The sequence below is a fragment of the Daphnia magna genome, linkage group LG9 (genome assembly GCF_020631705.1).
Source record: "Daphnia magna isolate NIES linkage group LG9, ASM2063170v1.1, whole genome shotgun sequence".
Classification (NCBI taxonomy): domain Eukaryota; kingdom Metazoa; phylum Arthropoda; class Branchiopoda; order Diplostraca; family Daphniidae; genus Daphnia; species Daphnia magna.
In genome coordinates, this window is record NC_059190.1 from 10,260,402 (window position 1) to 10,282,816 (window position 22,415).

The 22,415-nt window shown below is 38.2% G+C and overlaps 1 protein-coding gene and 4 long non-coding RNA genes across 8 annotated transcripts; 2 read left to right on the forward strand and 3 right to left on the reverse strand.

Annotated features, from left to right (window-relative positions):
- Positions 1–2,509: 2,509 nt before the first annotated feature.
- Positions 2,510–3,157, forward strand: LOC123475873. The gene is made up of 4 exons (XR_006651395.1): positions 2,510–2,632; positions 2,721–2,877; positions 2,947–3,061; positions 3,124–3,157. It is a non-coding gene; the product is annotated as an uncharacterized LOC123475873 (long non-coding RNA).
- Positions 3,158–6,102: 2,945 nt separating this feature from the next.
- On the reverse strand, positions 6,103–6,915 carry LOC123475844. The gene is made up of 3 exons (XR_006651303.1): positions 6,873–6,915; positions 6,712–6,807; positions 6,103–6,635 (listed from the first exon to the last, which is right to left on the reverse strand). It is a non-coding gene; the product is annotated as an uncharacterized LOC123475844 (long non-coding RNA).
- A 100-nt stretch (positions 6,916–7,015) lies between these two features.
- Positions 7,016–8,341, reverse strand: LOC123475792. Of its 3 annotated transcripts, none has more exons than XR_006651158.1 (6): positions 8,176–8,341; positions 7,976–8,106; positions 7,559–7,572; positions 7,364–7,491; positions 7,225–7,295; positions 7,016–7,163 (listed from the first exon to the last, which is right to left on the reverse strand). It is a non-coding gene; the product is annotated as an uncharacterized LOC123475792 (long non-coding RNA). The 3 variants fall into 3 exon arrangements; XR_006651157.1 differs by having other exon boundaries at positions 7,559–7,587; XR_006651156.1 differs by lacking the exons at positions 7,976–8,106; positions 8,176–8,341 and adding an exon at positions 7,783–7,914 and having other exon boundaries at positions 7,559–7,709.
- Positions 8,342–10,038: 1,697 nt separating this feature from the next.
- LOC123475865 lies at positions 10,039–12,760 on the forward strand. Of its 2 annotated transcripts, none has more exons than XM_045179052.1 (4): positions 10,039–10,257; positions 11,926–12,091; positions 12,281–12,379; positions 12,501–12,760. In XM_045179052.1, exons 1-4 carry the CDS (start codon positions 10,213–10,215, stop codon positions 12,578–12,580), a joined length of 390 nt encoding a protein of 129 aa, XP_045034987.1. In that variant the 5' UTR covers positions 10,039–10,212; the 3' UTR covers positions 12,581–12,760. The 2 variants fall into 2 exon arrangements, with proteins under 2 accessions (XP_045034987.1, XP_045034989.1); XM_045179054.1 differs by having other exon boundaries at positions 10,044–10,245.
- Positions 12,761–15,188: 2,428 nt separating this feature from the next.
- On the reverse strand, positions 15,189–16,756 carry LOC123475866. Its single transcript, XR_006651386.1, has 6 exons — positions 16,722–16,756; positions 16,576–16,648; positions 16,326–16,401; positions 15,584–15,663; positions 15,299–15,424; positions 15,189–15,231 (listed from the first exon to the last, which is right to left on the reverse strand). It is a non-coding gene; the product is annotated as an uncharacterized LOC123475866 (long non-coding RNA).
- Between the last annotated feature and the right edge of the window lie 5,659 nt (positions 16,757–22,415).

The window sequence follows — 22,415 nt, forward strand, 5'->3', positions numbered from 1 at the left end:
ATCCACGTGTGACCTTTGAAGGAGTCACATTTGAATCGACCTAATCACCTGAAATATGGGAAGGAAGGAACGTGAGTGATGAAAGATTGAAGCCTCGTGCAGCACGTGTGGGTTGATGGAGTTTTCTTTCTGTTCCAAATTTATGCTAGGAGGCTGAAACCATTAAAAAAAAGGGGGTGGATAAATATAAAACGCAATTTAGAATTCCATTGCATTTAAATGTGAATGGACACAGGTTTTGCCAGGCTGTAAAGAGTTTGACTAAACGCAATCCGGCCAGATGTAAATAGACGTTGCTAAGCGGCTCCGGTTATGCCTCAACCATAAAAAATAAGAACTAGAAATGTGTAGGCCCAGTTTCCAGTAGGACGAGTAAGTCAAGGTGATGTATACACCTATATTAGCACAACATAAAGATAGCAAAGATTCTACCATTCTAGAAAAATTGACAAAACAAAGCATAAACGTATGTTTGTTATAGTCTAGTAATAAAGTTCAAACGAACCAGGATTTTTAAAAATCTCATCAGATGCATCCGGTAATATTGGTTGACTAGCCAGTCATCAGTTGCACAAGGGTTTTTCTTTATTTATATAACAAAAATGAAGGTCAATATTTGTTTTAGTCAAAGGTTAACGTTATGAGGATGAAATTTCTTGAAGGCCTTCCCACTTTTTCATTTTGAACAAATTTAAAATTTTGCTTAAAATACATGATTTCGATTTAGAATTAAATGAAAATCGCAAAATTCAAGTTTATTTTTCCTTTAGTCTTATAGTTTTGAACTAAACGTAAAACAAAAAATAAAGTTGGTGCGCTAACGACGCTTTGTTTTTGTTAATAAAAAAACGGCTGGTTTAACGAGAAAACCAATAACCTAATCGAAATCAGCGTTCAATTTTGGTTGTGCCTTGTCATTTTTGTCGAATTTCAAGAGATGTCATTTTTTGCAGATTTTGACAAAAGTGAGAAGGCTATACCCTTCCCACTTTTTCATTTTTGAACAAATTTATAATTTTGCTTAAAATACATGATTTCGATTCAGAATTAAATGAAAATCGCAAAATTCAAGTTTATTTTTCCTTTAGTCTTATAGTTTTTGAACTAAACGTCAAAAACAAAAATTAAAGTTGGTGTGCTAACGGCACTTTGTTTTTGTTTATAAAAAAACGGCTGGTTTAACGAGAAAACCAATAACCTAATCGAAATCAGCGTTCAATTTTGATTGTACCGTGTGATTTTTTTGTCAATTGTCAAAATTTAAAATTTGGCCAAAAGTGAAAAAGTGGGAAGGGTATAGCCTTCCCACTTTTGTCAAAATCTGCAAAAGCGTCATCTCTTGAAATTCGACACAATTGAAACTGCCGCCATTGTTTATCATACCTGGTCATACTGGCAACCTCACGAACTTTCATAAATCATGAGCTTAAGCTTTAATTGTACCTTGTGTTTGAATTTGCAATAATAAGGAGGAAATAAACCGGAAAATTATCAAAAGCAGCGCCAAACGCCGTAATAAATGTTAATAAATTAATATTTTTTTCTAATCTCGAAATATTCCAAAAAGCAACATCGGATACTCCCCAGAATCATCCAGAATCAGGTGGTCGGTTTCAGTTGATTGAGTCGGCTGAGAGTACGTTTTTTTTTTTTTTATCCTTGAGGTTTTTTAAATTTTATTATGTTATCATTATAATATTATAATTTTTCGGTAAAAGAAAAAGATTATACGAATTCATGCCCTTAGTAGTATACGAATCTGGATAGAGAAGAAATGCGTCTCCATTCCAAGCAGAAAAAAACCAAGTTAAAGCCTTAATCTTCATGAGGAAGAAATACAATTTAGTAGGCCATCACAACGGCGAATCGTTGGTAGCGACCATTCAAGTAATGATTTCTCAGTTCTTTTTCAAGTATTTCTGTTTTTGTGATACAGTGCCATTAAAACAATATTACCAGAACTTCATTACAGAAGTGTCGATGTTAATTGACATATAAGCTCATTGATTGACCCAAAACAAGTCAAAACATTGTGTCTGTGAATGTTGAACATATATTTATTACTATTCTGTTGGCAGCTGTTAAATATGCACGTATTTATTTTTTTCGATAGGTGGCCAGATGAATTTGTTCCTAAGGCTTCACCGTTCATTCATCCAAAATCTTTAGCCTTTTGGTCGGATCCTGATTATAGTCCTACCCTCTTTGATCATAGAATAGAAGAGGTGCTAACTGGTTTTGTCAAAATTTACAATTGGCTTCGTGTTCAAAATTCAATTTATTTGTGGTACCACCTGATAATGCCATCCAAGCTATGCTATGTTTAAACTCGACAGGGCAGCTTATTGTTAAATGATGATCCAAGGATTCTCCATAGGCATTAGAGACCTTACATAGGTAATCCCTTTTTACAAGATCTCGTTTCATCTTTCATTATTTACTTTTTCATCCTTCTGCCCATCATACAAAACATTACTGATGGAGAAAATACTGCTGATTGTGGTTACGCTACGTACGACAGATACACTCCGTCTTCTTACCATAGGTCATCACCTGGCTTGCCTTCCTGCAGTAATGAAGAAGAGTCATTGGTACCGAATGAAAGCTGTTTTTATGTTATTTATTCTTATTGGTAACTTTTAAAGACTGCTGCATGACTGACGCTGATGTTTGTTGGCAATAGATTAAGTATTTCTAATGCTATTATTTTGCATTTTCAGAATTTTGATTGAGGAGTCAAGTCAAGTCCGGAAGCGTTACAAGACGGAAGGGTCGGCCTACAGTTGAATAAAACATTTTAAGCGCATTATCTTTGGAAAACGAGTGGAGTAATGCAAATTTTCTAAAGAGAAGTATCATCGTGCTTTAATGAATCGGGTATAACAGCATTCCTTTAGAGTTCAGTCACAGCTAGAAGCCTCAAATGATTCTGCTACTCTTGCTAAGGAATGTTTGTCCACTTTGCGCTGAGAGCGTAGGTAAAACTGGGCACTTAAATTACCCTAAAGACTTTTCGCTACGCTTGCGTTGCATCAACAAACATCATGTAGGGAGTTCCTAGGTATGAAAGGAATTTTTCTTCAAATAAATTTGAAATTGATGACGTTTCCCGGCAACTATAAGGATTAAGGAAATCATTAACGGCTAAAAGGACACCCAGCACACCTGGCCTTTATCCAGCTCCTGATCAATGGCAACGCGGAATAAGCGCAACGAGTAATAATCCTAATTACAAATGACAACGTGACTGACATTCTAGCACTGGATGCTTGTGGATAAAATCCCATCAGAGGTAAATAGTACACACTATGTTTGCTGATTCACTTTATTGACGTTATCCCTGACAGTTTACAAGCGTTTTAGTAATTTACCTTGGGCTACTATAAATTATTATTACAAGTGTGTACTTAGAGAAGAACAAAGCTCATTTTTTAGATATCCGAAATTTCCAACTTCCGGTTTTACTTCCGGTTTTAAAATGCCAAATAACTCCTTATTTGTTGGTCTGTCAGAAAAAGATTAACATTTTCGTGATGGTTATCAAATTGGGGTCGACTCCATGTATCAGTTCAAACAACCCGAAAATCGTCAAAAATCGCGAATTTTCCTGAAGTTCATGAAAAATCGCAATTTTGGTCAAATCCGAATTTTGGCTGAAAAACAATTTTTGTCATTCCAACCCAAATTTGACAATCATCACGAAAATTCTATTCGTTTTGTTATGGGATCCCTATTTCCGGAGATATTGGCTACTTTCGGTTACTTCCGGGAAATTTTGGTGACAATTAGCAAAAGTAAAAATGAGCTGTATTATTCTAACAATTTCAAATGTTTTTCTAGCATGCGTTAGGGTGTTGTGTAGCTTTTATTCCGTGTTTTTGTTGTTATCAGCAGTAAAGGCTGACCCTACGAGCAACGACAGTTTTAGCTACAAATGTTTAGCGCCTCGTCTTGAAACTAGTAGTTGATATTCTAGGTTTTTATATTTAAAATTGAAATCAACTGTCTGAGGTTAGTAAAGTTCAATTAGTAAAGTTCAAGCACTCAAAAGCAAAAATTATACTGATAAAAAAGTAAAATCTATTTTCGTTGGGTTTCAGGAGGAAAAACTAGATGGCGTTGACATGCACTATGATAAAGATGACGAATGACAAAGAATTTACGTGCTGGTATCGTAATATAATAGTATCGTAATGTATTTTGATTTAAGTTTCTTGGTGTGTTGTGTGTGTTTGTTGGTTTGTGGTGTTTTTGGGTTGGTTGTTTTTTTTTTGGGTTTTTTTTTGTTATTCATTCCAGATTTCGTACAACACCATCCAACCATATGGAAGTGTCATTTTGTAAGTGCCTTGTATTTTGACGTGGCAAGGGGGGGGTGGTGGGTGTTTTAAAGTCATGTAACCTATATTTTCACGTGTCAGAAAATTGTACGCAGATAGAGATGCTGCATTTTCGAAGAAAGCTTCTTCCACATCACCGTTGGTCGCTGCTTCGTCGCGAAGATAAAATATAAACATTTTTACAAATTAAAGTGCATATCTGGACTCCCTTCTTTTCTGTGGCCCCGTTTCCCCTTGACTTATGATAAGCCCGTAGGGGGTCATGCCCCTACTGTGATCAGCAGCAAAGGTTGTGAGTGCGCTGTCCGGAAAGGGGACGTGGGGGTCCTCAAGTTCTATGATATCTTTGGAGGGCGAAGAGGCTACCCACAAATCCGAATTAACGGTTAATCGCTCACGTAAAAACTTGTCCGATACCTTCCATCCTCTTCCGGCTTCTCTTAGCCACGCCCCGGGTAATCTCCCCGGGGACCCAAGTTCAATTGAGGCAGTGTCTCGGCTTGTCTTAGTTGATGGCAAGCAGAGACACTGCCTTAAACATTTAGTACTACTTGAACAATAAAAATTTTTGAAAATTTTAACTTTCAGTTGTTTAATTTTATCCGTGTTATTCTATTGTAATTCTTGTTCCATTTACTTCAGACGTAATACAGTGCTGCATATTGGGAAATTATATACTATTACACATGTATTTCTTCATGGACAATGAGTTACATTTCCTCTACACCTGAATGGGATTCGAACCCAAGGTAAACAGTATTCTAGTCCAGTGCTCTTCCATTGAGCTATCAGACATATTATATGGGAATCTAAGTCTTTAACACATTAAGGTACCTGTGCAAAGTTGTACATAGGGGATCAAATATCATTGGGGGGGATATAGGGGGGGGTTGCCAGGAAGGTATCGCATCAGCCTCGCAACTCCAAGATCCGAGGTTCGATTCCCGGTAAGTTCCTGGTGTCCTGGGCTTCCAACCTACCCAGGTGTCTACCTCCCACGTGGCTAGTCGGGTCGAGAAACTTTCCCCATTACGAAGTAATGGGACGGATATTTTGGCACTGTTTAATATAATATCCAATAACAAATTTTGATAAATTAATTATTTCGACTTGTTGGCGTGCATGCGTATTCTGTTACTTAGATGCATGGCAACGGAGTTTAATCATTGATATATTCTGGCGAGAGACCTCACACATAATGCTGGATCATTACTACGATTGTAATATATATTTAATTAACTGAAACTATACAGTTATTCTTTCTACTTTCCTGGGACTTGAACCCTTAATCTTCGGTGTACTATACCGATGCTCTACCACTGAGCCACAACACACATTAATAAGATGTCTATATTTTCGTGTTAATTGATTTAAACAAATTTGGACTTAGAATTTTTATGTAGCATGATTCAAGATAATTTCCTTTTAACATGTCCACAATAATCCATCTAATAGATATGCAATGAAATTACAATAATCAATTTCATTTGACATGTTATACTTCACGCAGGATTTGAACCCGAGCCCTTTAGATCCGTACACCAATGTTCTGCCACAAAGCTATGATCCTTGAATATAATCTATTCGGGTAAGCTTATATTTTTACGAGCCTATAAAAATTGCCTTTACAAAATTATCTTTTCATGCCTTCTAATATTAGTGAAAAATTTAATAAAACTCATGGCTCAACGGTTGAGCATCGGCAACATACACCGAAAATTTAGGGATCGATTCCTGAATGAGTTATATTAAAATCTGTGAAAGCAATTCAATAAATATGATAAACCGATGTACACAAAGATTGTATACCAAATCATTCTGCAGGAAAGTACGAATTACGAAGGAAAGTTGAAATTCAAGAATAAATAACATCAAATTACTAATCACAAGATTGTGATCGGCGGTAATTCAAAGGCACTCTGGAATTCTCAGTACCAGAATTTATAAATCAGCAGTATTAAGATTCCATTTCTTAAAGGTAGAAAATGTACAGTGTAAATACAAAGAAAGTATAAAAGAAAATTCAAAGAACATGGATTAAACAAAGAAACAAAAAATTTATGATTTAAACTATTTTTTAGTTCCCCTACGGGCTTATCATAAGTCAAGGGGAAACGTGGCCACAGAAAAGAAGGGAGCCCAGATATGCAATTCAATTTTTTTAATATAATAATACTATAATGTGAAAGGAAATAAATGAATCTTGAAATTGCCGGTCGTCTTTCCAATGTTCAGTATCATTTTTGATCTCTTGTCTCAACCAGGAACTTTTTCCAATCAAATATCATTCTTCGTCTAGGTAGAAAAAAAAGAAAACAAACACATATCAATAGAAAAAAATTCATTGAAGAAATTAAGAAACTTGTCTTACATAAATTCTAAGCTGAGAAGTTTAAGTTTCTAACTAAACAGCAGATCCAATTACTGCATAACATAGACGGTCGATAAAAGATCCTGCAAGAACTTCCTGCAGGTTTTTAAAAAAAGTGTTCAATTAAAAATTCTGAGTATCTCTGTGTCTGTAACAAATACCTTCCATGGGAATTTTTTTAGTACAACGTCAATTAAAGGCTTCATGAAGATCTATATTTTGAATACAAATATAGATTACAATTGAATGAACTGATTCCATAAAGTAATAACATTATGCATTACACAATAGTACTTACATCATAGAGTACATAATACCATATGTACAATACTTCAAAATCCATTTGTAGAAGGAAATAGTTTGGTTTTCAAAGTAGGATTCAATAATCTGATAAAACACTCAACTTCCAATTGAAAGTTCATTCCAAAATGTAAATATATTAAACTCATCATCTGTTTGAGGGAAAACAAAACAACATTAATGCAGATCTATGTTGTACATGTAAAAATAAACCTGAACACCAGCTGTATATTAGAAATCATCAATTTCCAGATTCCTTTTTCCAGGATGATACAATATCACACCTGGTTTTCCAAAAGTAGGTAAAATTTCCTAAAAGATTATTCTAACCAAACTTAAACAACTGACATACCATGAAGGTAACAAAGAATAGAAGTGGAGAAGAAAACCACAACAAAAACACAATTTCCAAGGATAATGTCATCTCAGGGGTTGACATATTTATGAAGCACACTATAAGGCTGCTGATAGTGGGCGTACCTGGAGAATGAAAACATTGTGTGACAGAAAATTGAACTGAAAGAAATAACATGCAAACATATTGTACCATTCAAAGGATGTCTGGTGACAATCCACCTTCAAACCACAATTGAGTGTATCATGCAAATAATCATGAAAAGAAGTATATCTCAGGTTGGCACAAAAAAGTGGCAAATTTTAGTGTTGTAACCAAGAGAATGTTTAAAATAGAATGCAATCTACATTCAGAAGATAACCAGTAACAACTAAAGCCAAAGCCTAAAAAATTTCTTCCAGAAGACGGCTTGTTACCTTGGCATAGTTACAAAATTTAATCCAATTCATTAGTGATCTTTCACTCTCCTAACTTTTTTGTTTTACCCGACTAAACTTCAGGGGCCCTCACCCCTTAGCTTCGCATGAAGGAGGAATGAACGGAAGCGAACGGGGGTGAGTGACCCCAACTTAGTCGGGCTTACAACAAAACGGTAAGATTATATCATACCGTTAATATTTGATGAAAAATCCTTTGAAACACTGAACAGGGTAGAAACGTAATAAACACCAATTTAACTTGTCACTCGTAATATTTATCAATTATCATAGACGCACGTCAACGCCATCTAGTTTTTCCTTCTGAAACCCAAAGAAAACAGTTTACTTTTAAATCAGTACAATTCTTGCTTTTAAGTGCTTGAACTTTACTGATCTCAAACAGTTGAAATCCAATTTAAAACATAAAACCCTAGAGTATCAACTACAGTTGCAAGACGAGGCGCTAAAACATTTGTTGCTAAAACTGTCGTTACTCGTAGGGTCAGCCTGTACTGTTGATGATGAAAAAAACACAGAATAATAGCTGCACAACCCTAACGCATGCAAGAAAAGCATTTGAAATTGTTAGAACAATACAGCTCATTTTTTTTTTGGAAATTGTCACGGAAATTTTCCGGAAGTAGCCGGAAGTAGCCAATATCTCCGGAAATAGTTATCCCATAACAAAAGCTTTGGATTTTCGTGATCCTTAAAAAATTGGGGGGTTGAATGACGTGTTTTTAGCCAAAAGTCGGATTTGACCAAAATCGCGATTTTTCATGAATAGTTCCGAAATTTGACGATTTTTGACGATTTTCGGGTATTTTGAGTTGATACATGGAGTCGACCCCAAATTTGACGAGGTTCACGAAAATGTGAATTGGGAGAAACCTCAGGAAAAATTTGGATGGATCGAGAGTTTGTCGAATGGTGGTATGGTAAGCATTGTCCTGCATACTCTACAGACTTTTGATAGAATCCCATCATGTCTGGGACACATGTTTGCATGCCCGAAACGTTCGGATGACACATTCCAGCGAGTGTGACGGTGCCGCCTGTAAGAGGTCACCATTAAGGGCACGACAGCTGCTCACTGATATACAAAAAAAAAAAAAAAAACTTTGGAAACAACGGCATGCATAAAGAGAAAAGTGTTAAGTCATAAGAAAGCTAGCAGCCACTCTACCATAAAAAACACAACAAGAAAAGGAATCCAATAAATGGGACGAAACAAAACAAACAACGCGAGAATCTATTTTTAAAAAAAGATCGTGTTTGCCCTGGACTATGTAGTCAACTGCTGAGAGAGGGGCAATTTTGGTTAGCTGGGATATCTTTACAGAAAAAGAATGGGCAAAAACAAAACAAAACATGTGCTGAACTAGAACATATTTTGCCTGTTGGAGGGGTTGGTAGATCCTTTATTCCGCATCAGGAACGCCTACAACGCATTGCATGCCCTGGATTTTTTTGTTTGTTTTCTATGGCAACATTTTCATGCATATGTTGCCAGAAAGGTCCTCTCTTTCTTGGGTCTTGGGTGTACTATAAAAACACTAGGGCGATCTTGAAGAATTTTCTTATCGTTGATTGGTGGCCTATATACAAAAAAAAAAAAAAAGTTGGGTTAAGCAACTTTTTTGTGACTGATCAGGCAAAGTTATGTCGTTGTTGTTATATACATTGTAATCAAGTTGAGCAAAGTAGTCGTGTTTTTGTTATTTGTTGATGTTATTACGGCTCTCTTTGTTTTCGCTTTGGTAGGAGAAGTTTATTCTAACAAATTGGTTGTCGTTTGACTTTTGATTTCTTTTTCTTGTAGTAACAGTGCTCAATAGAGTTTGATGAGCTGTTGACGTCTTCCAAAAGGAGCATACAAAATCAACGAGGGATTTACTGGCGTTCAAACGTTGAGCCGTGATGTTAATTACTTCGAACAATCTTGACGGAGAGTGAGCTAGTTTGCGTCATTTTGATTATGTCAGTTCCAGTCAAAATTATTCTCGGGAGGTTCCTGGGTAATGAAAGTACACGAGTAAAAAGAGATTAATAAAAGTTAGATTTGCTTGTAATTTCAACGAGCCCGGAATAGTTAGATATGCGAATACCTTATTTTTAGTTGGCAATCCGGAAATGTTGGACTAGTCTTTTATTTTGATATCTGCGGTGACATTGGGTGGGAACGACAGCGGCGGCGCGGCCATGGACACGCAGAGAAAATCCGGCCACATAAAAGAAACGTGAAGAACGTTGGTTCACGCAGTATTCCGGCGCAAACCAGCCCGAAACATCCAGCGCATCTAAATCATCACTTTTGGTGGCTAGTTCAAAGACAAGTTTGATTTCTCTTCAATGTGCATAAAGGACGACTTGTGTTGCCAAAGGTGATTCCATTACCGGAGAGTGCTGATCGGTGCTGATGTAATCATGGAACTCTTGGACAGCAATCCCGCCAGCAACGTGAGTTTAAATGTATATTCCATTAATTTCCAATGCTTCGGTTCAAACGCAGTAAAATCTTGCTGCTAATCAATTTTGAGTGCCTCGCTTCGCCAATCCAATAACAACGGGCTTTATTATGTTATGGGCTTTGCAAATATTTGCTAGCACGCTACGGAAATATTTTCGTTCTTCCGCTCCATCGAAGAATCTACAATTTTCCTAGAGTTGGTGATGTATTTTGTTTCTTCTTTGCTCTGCTTGCGGCAAAGCCTTTTGATTGCTTGGGCAGCATAGAACAGATGAACCAACAAAAGGAAAATAAATGTTGAAAGAATTGTGTTATAATCTCAATACAAGGCGCTCGTAAAGTGATTTATAGCTCATGTATGGTGGCCCAAATACAAACATCTTTTTTTCTCTCTCCTTTATTTGTACCCCGCCAAAGAATTAGGAGTGATCCCGCCCAGTGATGCGAGTTGTGGTCGTATATACTTGAGCTTTGGTGTTATGTAGGGTTTCCTAATTTCCATCCATCTCGCAAAAGAATCAACGGTGCGTGTTGAATGCCTATACCGAATTTGGCACAAAACGGCGAATATGTAGGTCACACACACGACAATGTTGTCGATATAATAGTTTCCCTTATTTCACTTTTATTTTTGCGTGGTGCTTGTTTGTTGCGTTATTTTTATACCTTTGGCCTCAGTTGCGAATGCAAGTCCCTCGCTCTCGGAAAAGACAATAAGGAACGGGGTGCAAAGAGCGTTCGAAAGGATCGCGGCCGGAATATTAATGGCGTTCTTGAGGACTTGTGCGATATTCTAAAGTGGTGCTTGATCATATAGGCTATACCAAGGAGCGAGCCTGAAGCAAAAAGGAACAAACATAAAAGCCAGGACCGTAAATAAAAATATTTTTGTATGCACAAGTTTGCGAGCGATACTCACCGTGTCAAAACCAGTTGAGCAACCATTTTTTTTTATTTCTGGCCGATTTTTTATTTTCAATATGTTCAGCTTACATTGGTCAATTTTCACTGGCGACCTGTGACCGACATTGATGTATTTCCTCCTTCAGCCCATTTTTTCGTTATTCATTTGTCTGAATGTTTCAGTCCAGTAGTTTTTTTTTTTAGTTTTGACGTACTCATCAATATACGTTTGATGTTTTTATTTCTCTTCAGGTCTATTTAAATGTTAGTTTTTTTGTTGGCAGGACATCTGTAGTGCTTCTCTAATAATTCCGTGCCAAACTAGAATTCTTTTAACTCGATTCATTTTTCGACTGAACGAAGAATGATTAATTATGATTTTATCGTTGGCGCGTATCCAATGGCAACCAAAAGACGCAACGAACGAAGCTGATGTGAATTTGAATGACTATAGCGAAACGCCAATATCAACGGAGGCCGTAGGGAGTCGTCAAGGTAATAGAAAAAAAGGGGGCAATTCTACACAGATTGCGTATAACAGCAACCGATATGAAAAGTGAAAAAGAAAAAAAAAAAGTCAACAATGCAATAATTAACTATTGCATCACAATAAAGCTTAAAGTTCAGGGCAAGTGATTTCGTTGTGGCTTTCAGCTCGTATCGAATCATTTTCTCATATGCGGTTTGTTTTCCGTCAACAAAAATGGGCACACCAATAATATGTAAATAACTTTCACGTGACGCCTATTTTTTTCCCCGATGTGTAGATAACAGAGACAACCGACCAGCCGGAATTCTTTTCCAACTGGAACGTCCAGTTTGACGGGCACCGGGCCAATGCCAGCGGCGCCGCAAATGTCAGCGAGGAGGAAACTACGGACGATGACTTTTATCGGCATTCGTCCATCGTCACAACCGTGTACTGTCTTGCTTGTAAGAAACAAAACATTTAGACTGGCAATGGTATATGATTAGAATAATGCGGCTGGGGACAAAAAGAATCTTTTCAGCCAAAAGGGAAAAACATTGGAGATGCGAGGGAAGTGGCCGTTTCTAGCACGTGTAATTAAATAACAAACGTGACATTTTTTAACAAGATTTGGAATTATCTGAACATGACAGACTCGTTCGTATTCCTGCTGGGTCTCGTTGGAAACTGTCTGCGGTGGTGGCCGTCGTCTTCAGAGCCCTCGGATGCGGACCGTGACAAACTACTTTATCGTAATCAGTTTGTATTTTCTTCTTAAAAACTCTTATTTTTGACAGCCTTCTTGGTAATGTCCTGAAGGTTTTCTGACGCACTCCAATTCGCTAATTATTCAATACATTTTTTCGATTTCAGGTGAATTTGGCTATTGCCGACATACTGGTCGTTTTGTTTTGTCTACCGGCTACACTACTCTCCAACATCTTTGTTCGTAAGTCTAGTTTTTTTTTGTCTGGGTTCTGGGCTTGCTTTTAAGATCTCATTATCGATTATTGCTGTTTGATATGCATCATCTTCGAAAAGACGAAGGAAATTTTGCTAATCAAAGGGCTTTGCTAATGAAAAGAGGCTTTTGAAATCGACTGGGTCTTTTCTAGACTGTACCCGATTGCAGACGCGAAAGAACCTCTACAAAGATTCACGATAAAGCACAACAATACGCAAATGACGTAAGACATTTTCACACAAAACTGGGACTTGAGTTTTTGAAGATTCTTTACAGACATTCGGAAGCTTTCCCAACTTGGAGTGGCTTTCGTCATCCTATTTGTTGAGCTTTTCTCGATTGTCGAACTTTTAAAATTTTAGCTTTTTTCCCCCGATATCTACTGTCGGTCGATAGCAATCCCTTGTACCAGTTGACACATTTTGTGAGCCTACATGTCTGTAAAGCTACGAGGTTCAAGATGGACTAGTTTAATCGTGGTCGCCATTTTGCTGCATCCAAATCTCAACATTTTCTTAGTTACTCAGTTCAATGTACGGATGTACTCCAAAGGACTGGTTAAAATAACATGTTTAACGCAAGTGGTAGAATATGTAGAACGGGACAAGGCGTGACTGATGCAAAGATCAAAGCTCTTCAAACGCACAAGTGAAATGAATGAAAGAAAAACGACAGGAGTGGGGAAAATCTTTTAAAAGAAATTCAGTTAGTTTTTCATGATTACCTTTGCTTTGTAAAGTTCTTCTCGTAGCTGATTGGTGTTACTAGCGTACCACCTTGCATAGCCGGATAGGTTTACATCGATTTTTTTGAGTTGAAGCTTTGCTTTCACCCGGGATCAACGAGTAAATATTCTGCAATTATTTCTCCATTTTTTCTCTCGGCTTCTCGTAATTTTTGTTACAGATTTCATAGCAACGTTCTCTCGCATCAACTACGATCGCCTTTGTTTCTCCAATCTTCCCCCCGAAAATTGCCCGAAAGTTAATGAAATTCCGTAAACTTGTACGGATGGAAAATCATTCCGGATGATATCATTTTGTTTTCGCCCTATTTCTCTTTCTCAAAACACAATGCAACAGCTCTGATAAAGCTCTGTGCTAGACACTTTATTATTGCACTTTTCAACTCTCTTTTGTTTTATAACAAGACTGTCGGAAACTTACATCTACGAAAAAGAACCCCGAGCGAATGTCATTGATCCTTAAACTGATGGCGTCCATAGGGCTTTAGTTAGCAGTAAAAAACAAAAAGGAAATAAAGGGTTTGGTTGTTGGACGTAGTGTTCAGCTGTCTTCATTCAATGACATGTGAGAATAGACTAATAAGAAGTGAATAGACGTCACTTGACAGGAAACGCAGAGATTCCCCAATATTGATCGCAAGCTTTCCACTCTATTGTCAACAGTTTGCCGTCCGATTCGTTAATATTGCAGCAGTCTTTCTGGGAGTATTCAGGTAATAAAAAATCGAAATATAGGCTACTATAATAAAAAAGCGTAAGGAATAACAATATCGAGCGATAGAGATGAATGATTATTCTGCAGTGCGAGTCGAAAACATGGATCTTTACTGCAAATCACAAAGTATTTGCATAGCTCGTACATAGTTTCAATATTCCATTGATTTCTTTTTCTCTCTTTCCTGCCGTCATCCACATGTATCCATGTGTGGGCACCAAAAAAATTAGAATGGCGACATATGTTATGTTTGCTACAACTGTCCGGGATTTCATTCAGCATCTATGACCCGCCAGACCAGGGATTTTCAGTTGGAAAGTTCAAAGGAATTCAATAAAACCTCCGCCGAAATACTGTCCAAAACCTTTCAGATTGCTTCACAATTTTACTATTTTTAAACACGAGATTGAAACCTTTTGGCTGGAATTTTCAAATAGATCAAAGCAGCGACAACGATATTAAATCAAAGAAATCAAAGTAAATGTTATCAAGTTTTTCTTGAATAACGCAGGACGAATTAAAGACATCTGCATCAGCGAAAAAAGGATTACCTTACTTCACTGAATGCATCTCTTTCAAACCTGCCGAATTGCACAAATCCAAAAATATCTTTACTAAAAATGGCAGTTTCTTTTTACGTTCAGCCTGTCGGGATATCTAGTAATGTTGGGTAAAATGCTGCCGGATAAATTTGACACGTCTGACTATCGGAAGAAATTACACAAACATCTAAGCCGGGAATGTGAGTATCTAAAAATAGGCCTGGAAAGAGACTTGCAATACATTTACCAAGCATTACGACAACAGTGATGGTGGGGTAAGAATGCAAGACAGCGAAATGAAAACGGAAAAGGAGATAAAATAAAAATATGCAGTACCACTTCCTGTCTTGCTTTTCCTCTCTTATTGAATAAGCCATGGCCAACTTCTTTCTCCCCAAACATAATACATCCATTGGATGCACAGTGCCAGAAGCCGTCCGCTTCCCCTTTTCAAAGAATTCTCCCTCCTGTCTGAAAGACGTAGATCTCATCTACTATAAGATGCAACTAAGACGTACTAAATCGCCCCATTTATTTATATGGCTTATTACCAGTTTATAAGACATTTCCTTCCACATCCAATCTTGTTACTCGGAAAATCGTTTCCTAACCCCCTCCCTAAAGAAGAAATGCAGACCCTGAAAGAAAAAAACATTAAATGAGAATACTATCCTCACTAGTTGTGTTTACACGATCACAAAGCACCTGCGTAGCCATCAGATCTTCGTGGAATCCAGCATTTAATACACTACCATGACGACGATCTCCAGTGGCCCTTGTTATATTGAGCGTATGGCAATTTAGACTTCTCGAAGGCTGTTACGGTGTGGACTTTACAATGTAAAAAAGAAAAAAATAAACAAGGAAATGGATGTAGGATAATGGTAACTTCAGTCAGGTTAGTTGGATAGCGAAACTTGTTAAACACAATAGCTGAGATTTAGCTGGATTCGATGCTCGATGTTGACGTCAATCGAGAAGCTTTGTTACCCGCTGGGCTAGTTAGTTGTATACCGCGATGCAGGGATAATGTTTCTTGGTGACGCAGCTACGCAATCCTTTGTGCTAAACTGAAAGATCGTAAACAAATTGGATGTAAACAATACATAAGCTATCGAACGTTCATTATCATAACGAGATCATCGGCCCTTTTTCCAGTCAATTTCCCAGGTTATGTAAATAAGATACATTGCCCTACGTAAACGTCTCAATCAATCAATTAAAGTTGTAAAGTTAATCGAATTATTGGGAGAGCTCCTGTCGATAAATCAAAAATGTTCAAACTTTCTTTCAAAGCGAGGGAATGTTTTGATAGCTGGGCATACATTGAACGATAGGATATCCCACTATCGAGCTGTAGTTTGCCATAATAACTCAAACGCCACTCACACATCGTCTCGCCACTCCACTATCAACTAACTTTCCCCAGACTTTCTTTGCTACTTTTCCCTCTTCTGATTGGGCACCGCGGATTTAGTCATCGATGTTTATCCCTGTCCAAACATTGCAAATGAATCAGCTCAAGCTGTTAAGCAAAACACAGACAGCAGACGACGGATTTAAAATAAACGAGTCCCTGTCCGTCTACCATCCATCATATCAACTCTTCTTTTTCGCGAATTTCCTCTATGTTGAGTAGTAGTGTCTACAAGTACTGCAAACACAAATTTCTGTTACTCTTAGAGAAAAAAAAGCAGAACTAAATAAATCCCCTAAACTTTTCTTTCCTTACCATGTCACAGCTTGGATCCTAGGGAGAGACCATGTGCAAGTTGGTAAGATATTTCGCCATTAGTTGTAAAAAAGTTCTGAGAATGCATGCGATTAAATGAAATTTGTAATAAAATTACACAAAAAAACAATGAATAACGATTCGGGAAAAAAGGACGGCCTCCCGATCATAGGGAGGCCGTGCTTGTAAATATACAAAATACATGCAAGTAGTTAACGAGTGACTTGTCTTTTAGGTGGCTTACGTGCACAAGGAGTTTCAGTTGTGGCTTCAATCGATTCCCTCGTCGCAATCTCGCTTGACAGGTAAAAAATAGAATCCACCTGACATAGTCAATTATTTCCATGGTTACTATTTCGTCATTTTAAAAATGAACAATTTGTAAAGAAATATTACCTCAGCAACAAAAAAAAATAACGTTGGCGATTATAAGACCACACTTGACGGCGTTCGACGTTACGACTGATCCATGATATCTAGCGACATTCATTTGTTTCACCACGTAAATTCGAGGGCGTATATAACTGACGGGAAGGAGACGAAACGATTCTCTTTCTATTCAATTAGTAAACCCTTCTTTCTTTCGCCGAAAGCTAAAATTGCCATGATTTGAATAAGAAACCTCTAGAAAAAGATTTTTTAAAAATAAGAAATCAATTTAATTAGTAACTATTCAACGAAAACGACCAGCTTCCAGTGAAATTTTGTCAAAGAAAAAAGTGTAGCCATTTTCATAAGTACCTCACCCGGCTAAAAATAGGTTCAGTGTTACAAAACACGTCAAACAATCACGAAGAGTATGGGGATTGAAGCATCGACCAACAGCGACTATCCAATTTCTTAATCCATCAATGCTTTCTTCCTTAAGAAGTGTGCATGTAATGCATCCATCATCATCAAAGCGACTCACTCTTACCATCCAATCGAAAGACACACCATTGTATGTACTGAACTAGTTAACAGCGTGAGTTTTCGTACATCAAATGCAAAGGAGTTTGCGTTAAAAGCATTTTATTTATAAATCTACATAATTAAAGTGGAAAACTAATATCTTTATTCGGAATCAGCGTTCAAATTAGGTGACGAAAAATAAAGCTTTGAATTGCAAGTCACAATTTTAAGCCCGACATTTTTCGATGCAAAAATTCTGGTTACAGGAGCAAGTGCAGTTTCATCATATTTCAAGTCAAAATTTAAAGCCCAACTTTTTGTACAATGCAAAAGTTCTGTTTCTAGGTCGTAGGGTGCATTAATTTGCTGAAAGTAGATTCAATAGATGGCAGGGCAGGATCTCTATCGAAATACCTAAATAAATAGTAAACCAAGAGAACAAGGATTATCAATAAAAAAATATGGGTCAAATGGTGTTCCCGTAACTAGCCTATTATCCCATATTGATCTGACCATCGCCTCAGACGAAACCCTTAGCCAGTTCTTCATTAGTTTTCCAGGGCTTTAATTGAAAATGTCTCTGAAAGAACCTTTTTTTTGCACATTAGGACTAATGATTTTTTTTTTTACTTAGTCTAGCCTTTTACTTTTATTCTCTAAAAAGTTGTACAAATTGCTACTGTAAGGCTTTTCACGCTATTCAAAGAAAACGATTTTTGTCGACTTCTAATTGGTAAAGTTGTTTCGTGATGATGTATACATGCAACGGGAAATGGTTGGCATTGATGAAACCCAGTCACAATCATAGAAATCAAGAACGTCCCCTTTGATTAACAGGCCCTAGTCTTCCTATTTTTTCCACATTAACATATTGCGTTCGGTGCAAATGAAGGTTCAATCACCCTGCGTTGACGATCGACATCTCGTGCCCATCAGTCAACGATTCTCTGATCTCATTGTCCAAAGTTCTTCTGTTCAAAATCATCTATCTTGGCAAAAACAAAGTTGGTGAAGGTGATTGATCTTTTCATTAATTTAAATTCCGATTATTGATTATCAAACAATCAATGACGCAGGATAAATGCAAGGTGATTGTCCATCACCAACATGGCGACCCAACATAAATGTGGTTGTTTCGGTTGCTAATCATGAAGTGCCAGCATCTGTTTGATACCCAATTTCAAGCCACTGCGATGTCGTCTCAGTCATTCGCTTATTTTGGATCCGTTGCCCTGACAACGACGATCCCTTAATACTTTACTTTCATTGGTTGAGCGCCTTTCCATTGATCCGGAAATTCGTCACTGTTTGAAGAATGGCCGAGTGAGAGAGACAAGGACCTCTATTTCATATTGGCAAATGTCGTCTTCTGCTACTTGCTACCACTCCTTCTCTCATCTTGCTGTGCTACGTCATGATATGGATCCGAGTCTGGAGACGATCCATCCCCACCGGACCGAACTAAAAGATGCACACATCGATCGACTACAGCAACGATCAAGGTTCATCATTTTGAATTTTTCCAATAATTTAAGGCATGATTTTCTTTTCCCGAAAAACAATAGTCTTTTTATTTGGTTTTCAAAAAGATTGAAAACAAAATTGATTAGAAGGTGGAATTTCCGACACAGGTCCCGTTTCTTTTTCCTTTTGACTTGTCGATGAGTGACACATTCGGCAGAAACCAGCTCGTTTATTCGGTCGTCAGGGCCGATGATGAATGTCATCATTTTTCTCACTGACGACTGCTTCTGCATTTACCAGAAAAAAACAGACAAAATTCAATAACACAAACTCGTTTACAGCTAGCGCAAAATTTGTCATCAAATTGCGTGACCTTTAGTGTGTTATCTAGTTGCCTGCAGATGTTAAATTCTCTTTTTTATTATTATTTGATTGGAACCCTACACCTCCCGACATTCCGTCTACGTTTCCCAAATGACTTAAAAAAAAAAAATGCTTGACTTACTCAACAAGGACAGCGGCTCGACATCAGGAACTCCTTTGTCCGAAAGTTTGCGTCAAAGCTTTCCCTTTGCATTCGTTTCAGACTCTCCGTCTGTCCCGACGTCCCTAGGTACGTTTGCGTTCCGCGCGGTTGGCGCCGACTCTTTCATGGCGTCCATCACATCTTTCGACGCCTGGGAAACGGCAGAGCACACAAAGGAAAAGGCGATCAATGGCATATAGTTTTAAAGAAATAATAGGACACGACAACTGAACGTAACAAGAGTTAAACGAAATCGATTCAATTCCCCCTAAGAAAAGTCCTAGACCAACGTTTAAAATCCTGGTGCTTCCCGGTGCCGTATTCCGTTCTTGTATGGTCGACATGGTTGAAAAGCGATTGTTGAAGACGACGGGAAGAAGCAAAACAAAAAGCCTAAATCATAAGAAAGCTAACGACTTGAAAACGTTGGCAGAGAAACGAAACAGCGAATCAACGTTTTAATACGAATTTTATTTTTTTTTTTACCTTTAGCTTATGACTGACGAAACCCTTCTAAAGAGTTCTGGAATTTCTAGGGATTTGCTAGAACCTCCACAAACTATGATGCGTAGGAAAACTAAAACGCTTCTTCAACGGGATGGCTTCCATCAGCATTCCGTAAAGGGGATACTGAAAACGGATACCCCACGGAGCTGGAAGAATTCCGAACCATAGGAAACGGGCAGAACTCGTGGACCGTTTATACCACGATATTCCTGAGAATAAGAGAACATGGTAAGCTGTAAAAAAATCTGGACGGATGCTATGAAAATAGAAACTAAAATCATTTTTACCTTTTGTCCTCGTGTTCAGCGTTTTTTTTTTCATTTACTGTTTCGTCCCATAGAGGTGACGTGACGCTGCTGACATACTTTTCATTAGGACGAAGCAATCCGCGCGTACTCAAGAGTCAAGTCTGCGACTTAATAAATGCCGAGCTGCAGTCGAGAACAATCTCGTGGGATCTTGTCGATACTATAGTAATAAAGCTTTCTGCATGGCCGGCCAGCGGTCTTGCAGGCCAAGATCAATCATTCGCCCCGTCTGCAAGCTGATTTTCTTATTTTAATTCTCTGGTTTTGCATTTTCTTTTTTTTTAATTCCTCTCCACCAATAGGTGAAAGTGGTGAAAATGTTGGTGGTAGTGATTATATTCATGTGCTCGTGGCTACCACTTTTATACGAATTTTCCAATCACGGATCAGAATTGAAAAAAAAAAAAAAAAAAAAAAAAAAAAAAAAAAAAAAAAAAAAAAAAAAAAAAAAAAAAAAAAGGGAGCGAGCAAATGGAGTCGTGGGAAGACGTTCTTCTGCCGTACGTCACGCCCGTCGCCCAGTGGCTAGGCGCGTCCAATTCGTGCATCAATCCAGTGCTATACGCATAATTTCAATCAAAATATCCGTCGCGGTTCCCGTCACGACCATCATTCAAAGCAGATCGTGCTGCGGCATCATCCGCACGACGGCCGCCGACTACGAAAAGCGTTACCCCGGGACGTTACGACCACCCCGGAGAGTCCACCAGGGCGCGTCTTTCGAACGCGTTTAAGGAGAGAGACTCTCACGTTCCGGAGATCGACGCCGACTGAAACAGAAACCGTCCCGTTGTTACGGCAACCGACAGCCGACCTGGAAACGAGAAACAATAGCAAGACGGCCGAAAGACGAGACGATCATCGACCCAACAGCCATCTAAGCAATGCTCAATTCGGCAGTCGTCAGCACACAAGAGATAGCATCGCCCAACTCAATGCCATCCATCGCAAATGGAAGTCTTTAGTATTATTAGATACATTTTTGTTGTGTAGTATTAAATGTGTTGACGATTGAGCTTTCCAACCAACCAGACGAAAGCAAAATCCACATTAAAAAGAGACAAATAAACGATTTTTTGAAGCTTCCTCCTTTAGTTAGTGGCTTGTGATCAATCCGTGTTATAATAATCTTTCTGTCACTTCGTGTTCCCTTACGCAAATGAAAAAGCCTATTTACTTTATGTTTTTCTCATGGCGTGTTCGTTACAGTTCGAAATCGTGTCATTTTGCACTCTGTTCATTTATTTTTAGTGTGTATCTGAAATCCTGAACAGCTGAAGTATAAAACCACTGAGTGTCAATAACATAAATATGTTTGCCCGTGTTCCCAGTTATTTTGTTTAATTGCTTCTTTTCTTTTGTTTAATCATTTTTTCTTGCCACTCTCTCGTCGCTCGATGCATGAGTCTTATTTTGTTAGTTGTCCAAAGACAGGACACTCGAAAGTGTCAAGTTTACGTCGTCCTCCTCCTTGATTGATCCTTTCACCACTTCCCCCTCCGCGTGTCCCATGACGGCTGGCCTCGACTCGAGCGAATCATCAAGCTGTTTCCCTAAATCAATTACGTTTCATTAGCATTCAGACAACCAAAACTCTTTGTTCCCCTAAATCGCACAACCATTTCGGGGGATATGCATGACAGTGCGGAGGTTACATCATACCCACCGTCCTAGCTTTAAAAAAACAAAAACAAAAATCATTAGCTATTCGCGTCTTTTGTGATTGCAAATTGGAAGGCATGCATATAAAATATCTAGACAAATCGATTGGGAAAGCTCATTCATCTTTACGTATTAGATGTCGTGGGATTTATGCTGGACGAGATAAGAAAAAAAAACGGGGAAAAAAATCACGCTGCTTGATCAGCCTTGCCTTATTAACTTTGCCAACAGAGACGGACAGATAGAAATGAGGATTTTAGCTGGAAAGGGCTATTCCACATTCCCGCCATTCGCATTGCGAAGACTGGCAATGATCACCATCTCTGATAAAAAGGTATTCAAGACTTAAGGAATTCATCACGAGATTGTCATTAAGCCCAAGGGGCCTTTAATGAGCCATCCCATTTTCCAACCAAGCCACCCACCCACAGCTGGCTGTTATTCAATTTTTCAATGGAATTCCTCATTTCCAGCTCAAAGGCGACGCCTTGTTTGGTAAACTTGTCATCAACCCACGTCCCCCCCACATAACGCGGTGGACGTATTTATTCTCTACATAATTTACGACTATGACCCACTCGCTTTACGGCTAATGGAATTCCGCGTTCTGATGGAGGGCCTTGTGAAATTCCTACGCATCGATCCGGTAAGCTGTTTTTCCCCAAGAGGCCGTAAGCCCAAGAACGAGGACAAGAGACGGTGGCCGGATGTACGCAACTTATCATCAGTGAA

Coding starts and splice junctions, on each gene's coding strand:
- LOC123475865 (XM_045179052.1), top strand. CDS start 10,213: ATGGAACTCTTGGACAGCAATCCCGCCAGCAACGTGAGTTTAAAT. Junction 12,092..12,280: donor AACCGTGTACTGTCTTGCTT/GTAAGAAACAAA, acceptor TGAACATGACAG/ACTCGTTCGTATTCCTGCTG. Junction 12,380..12,500: donor CCGTGACAAACTACTTTATC/GTAATCAGTTTG, acceptor TTTCGATTTCAG/GTGAATTTGGCTATTGCCGA.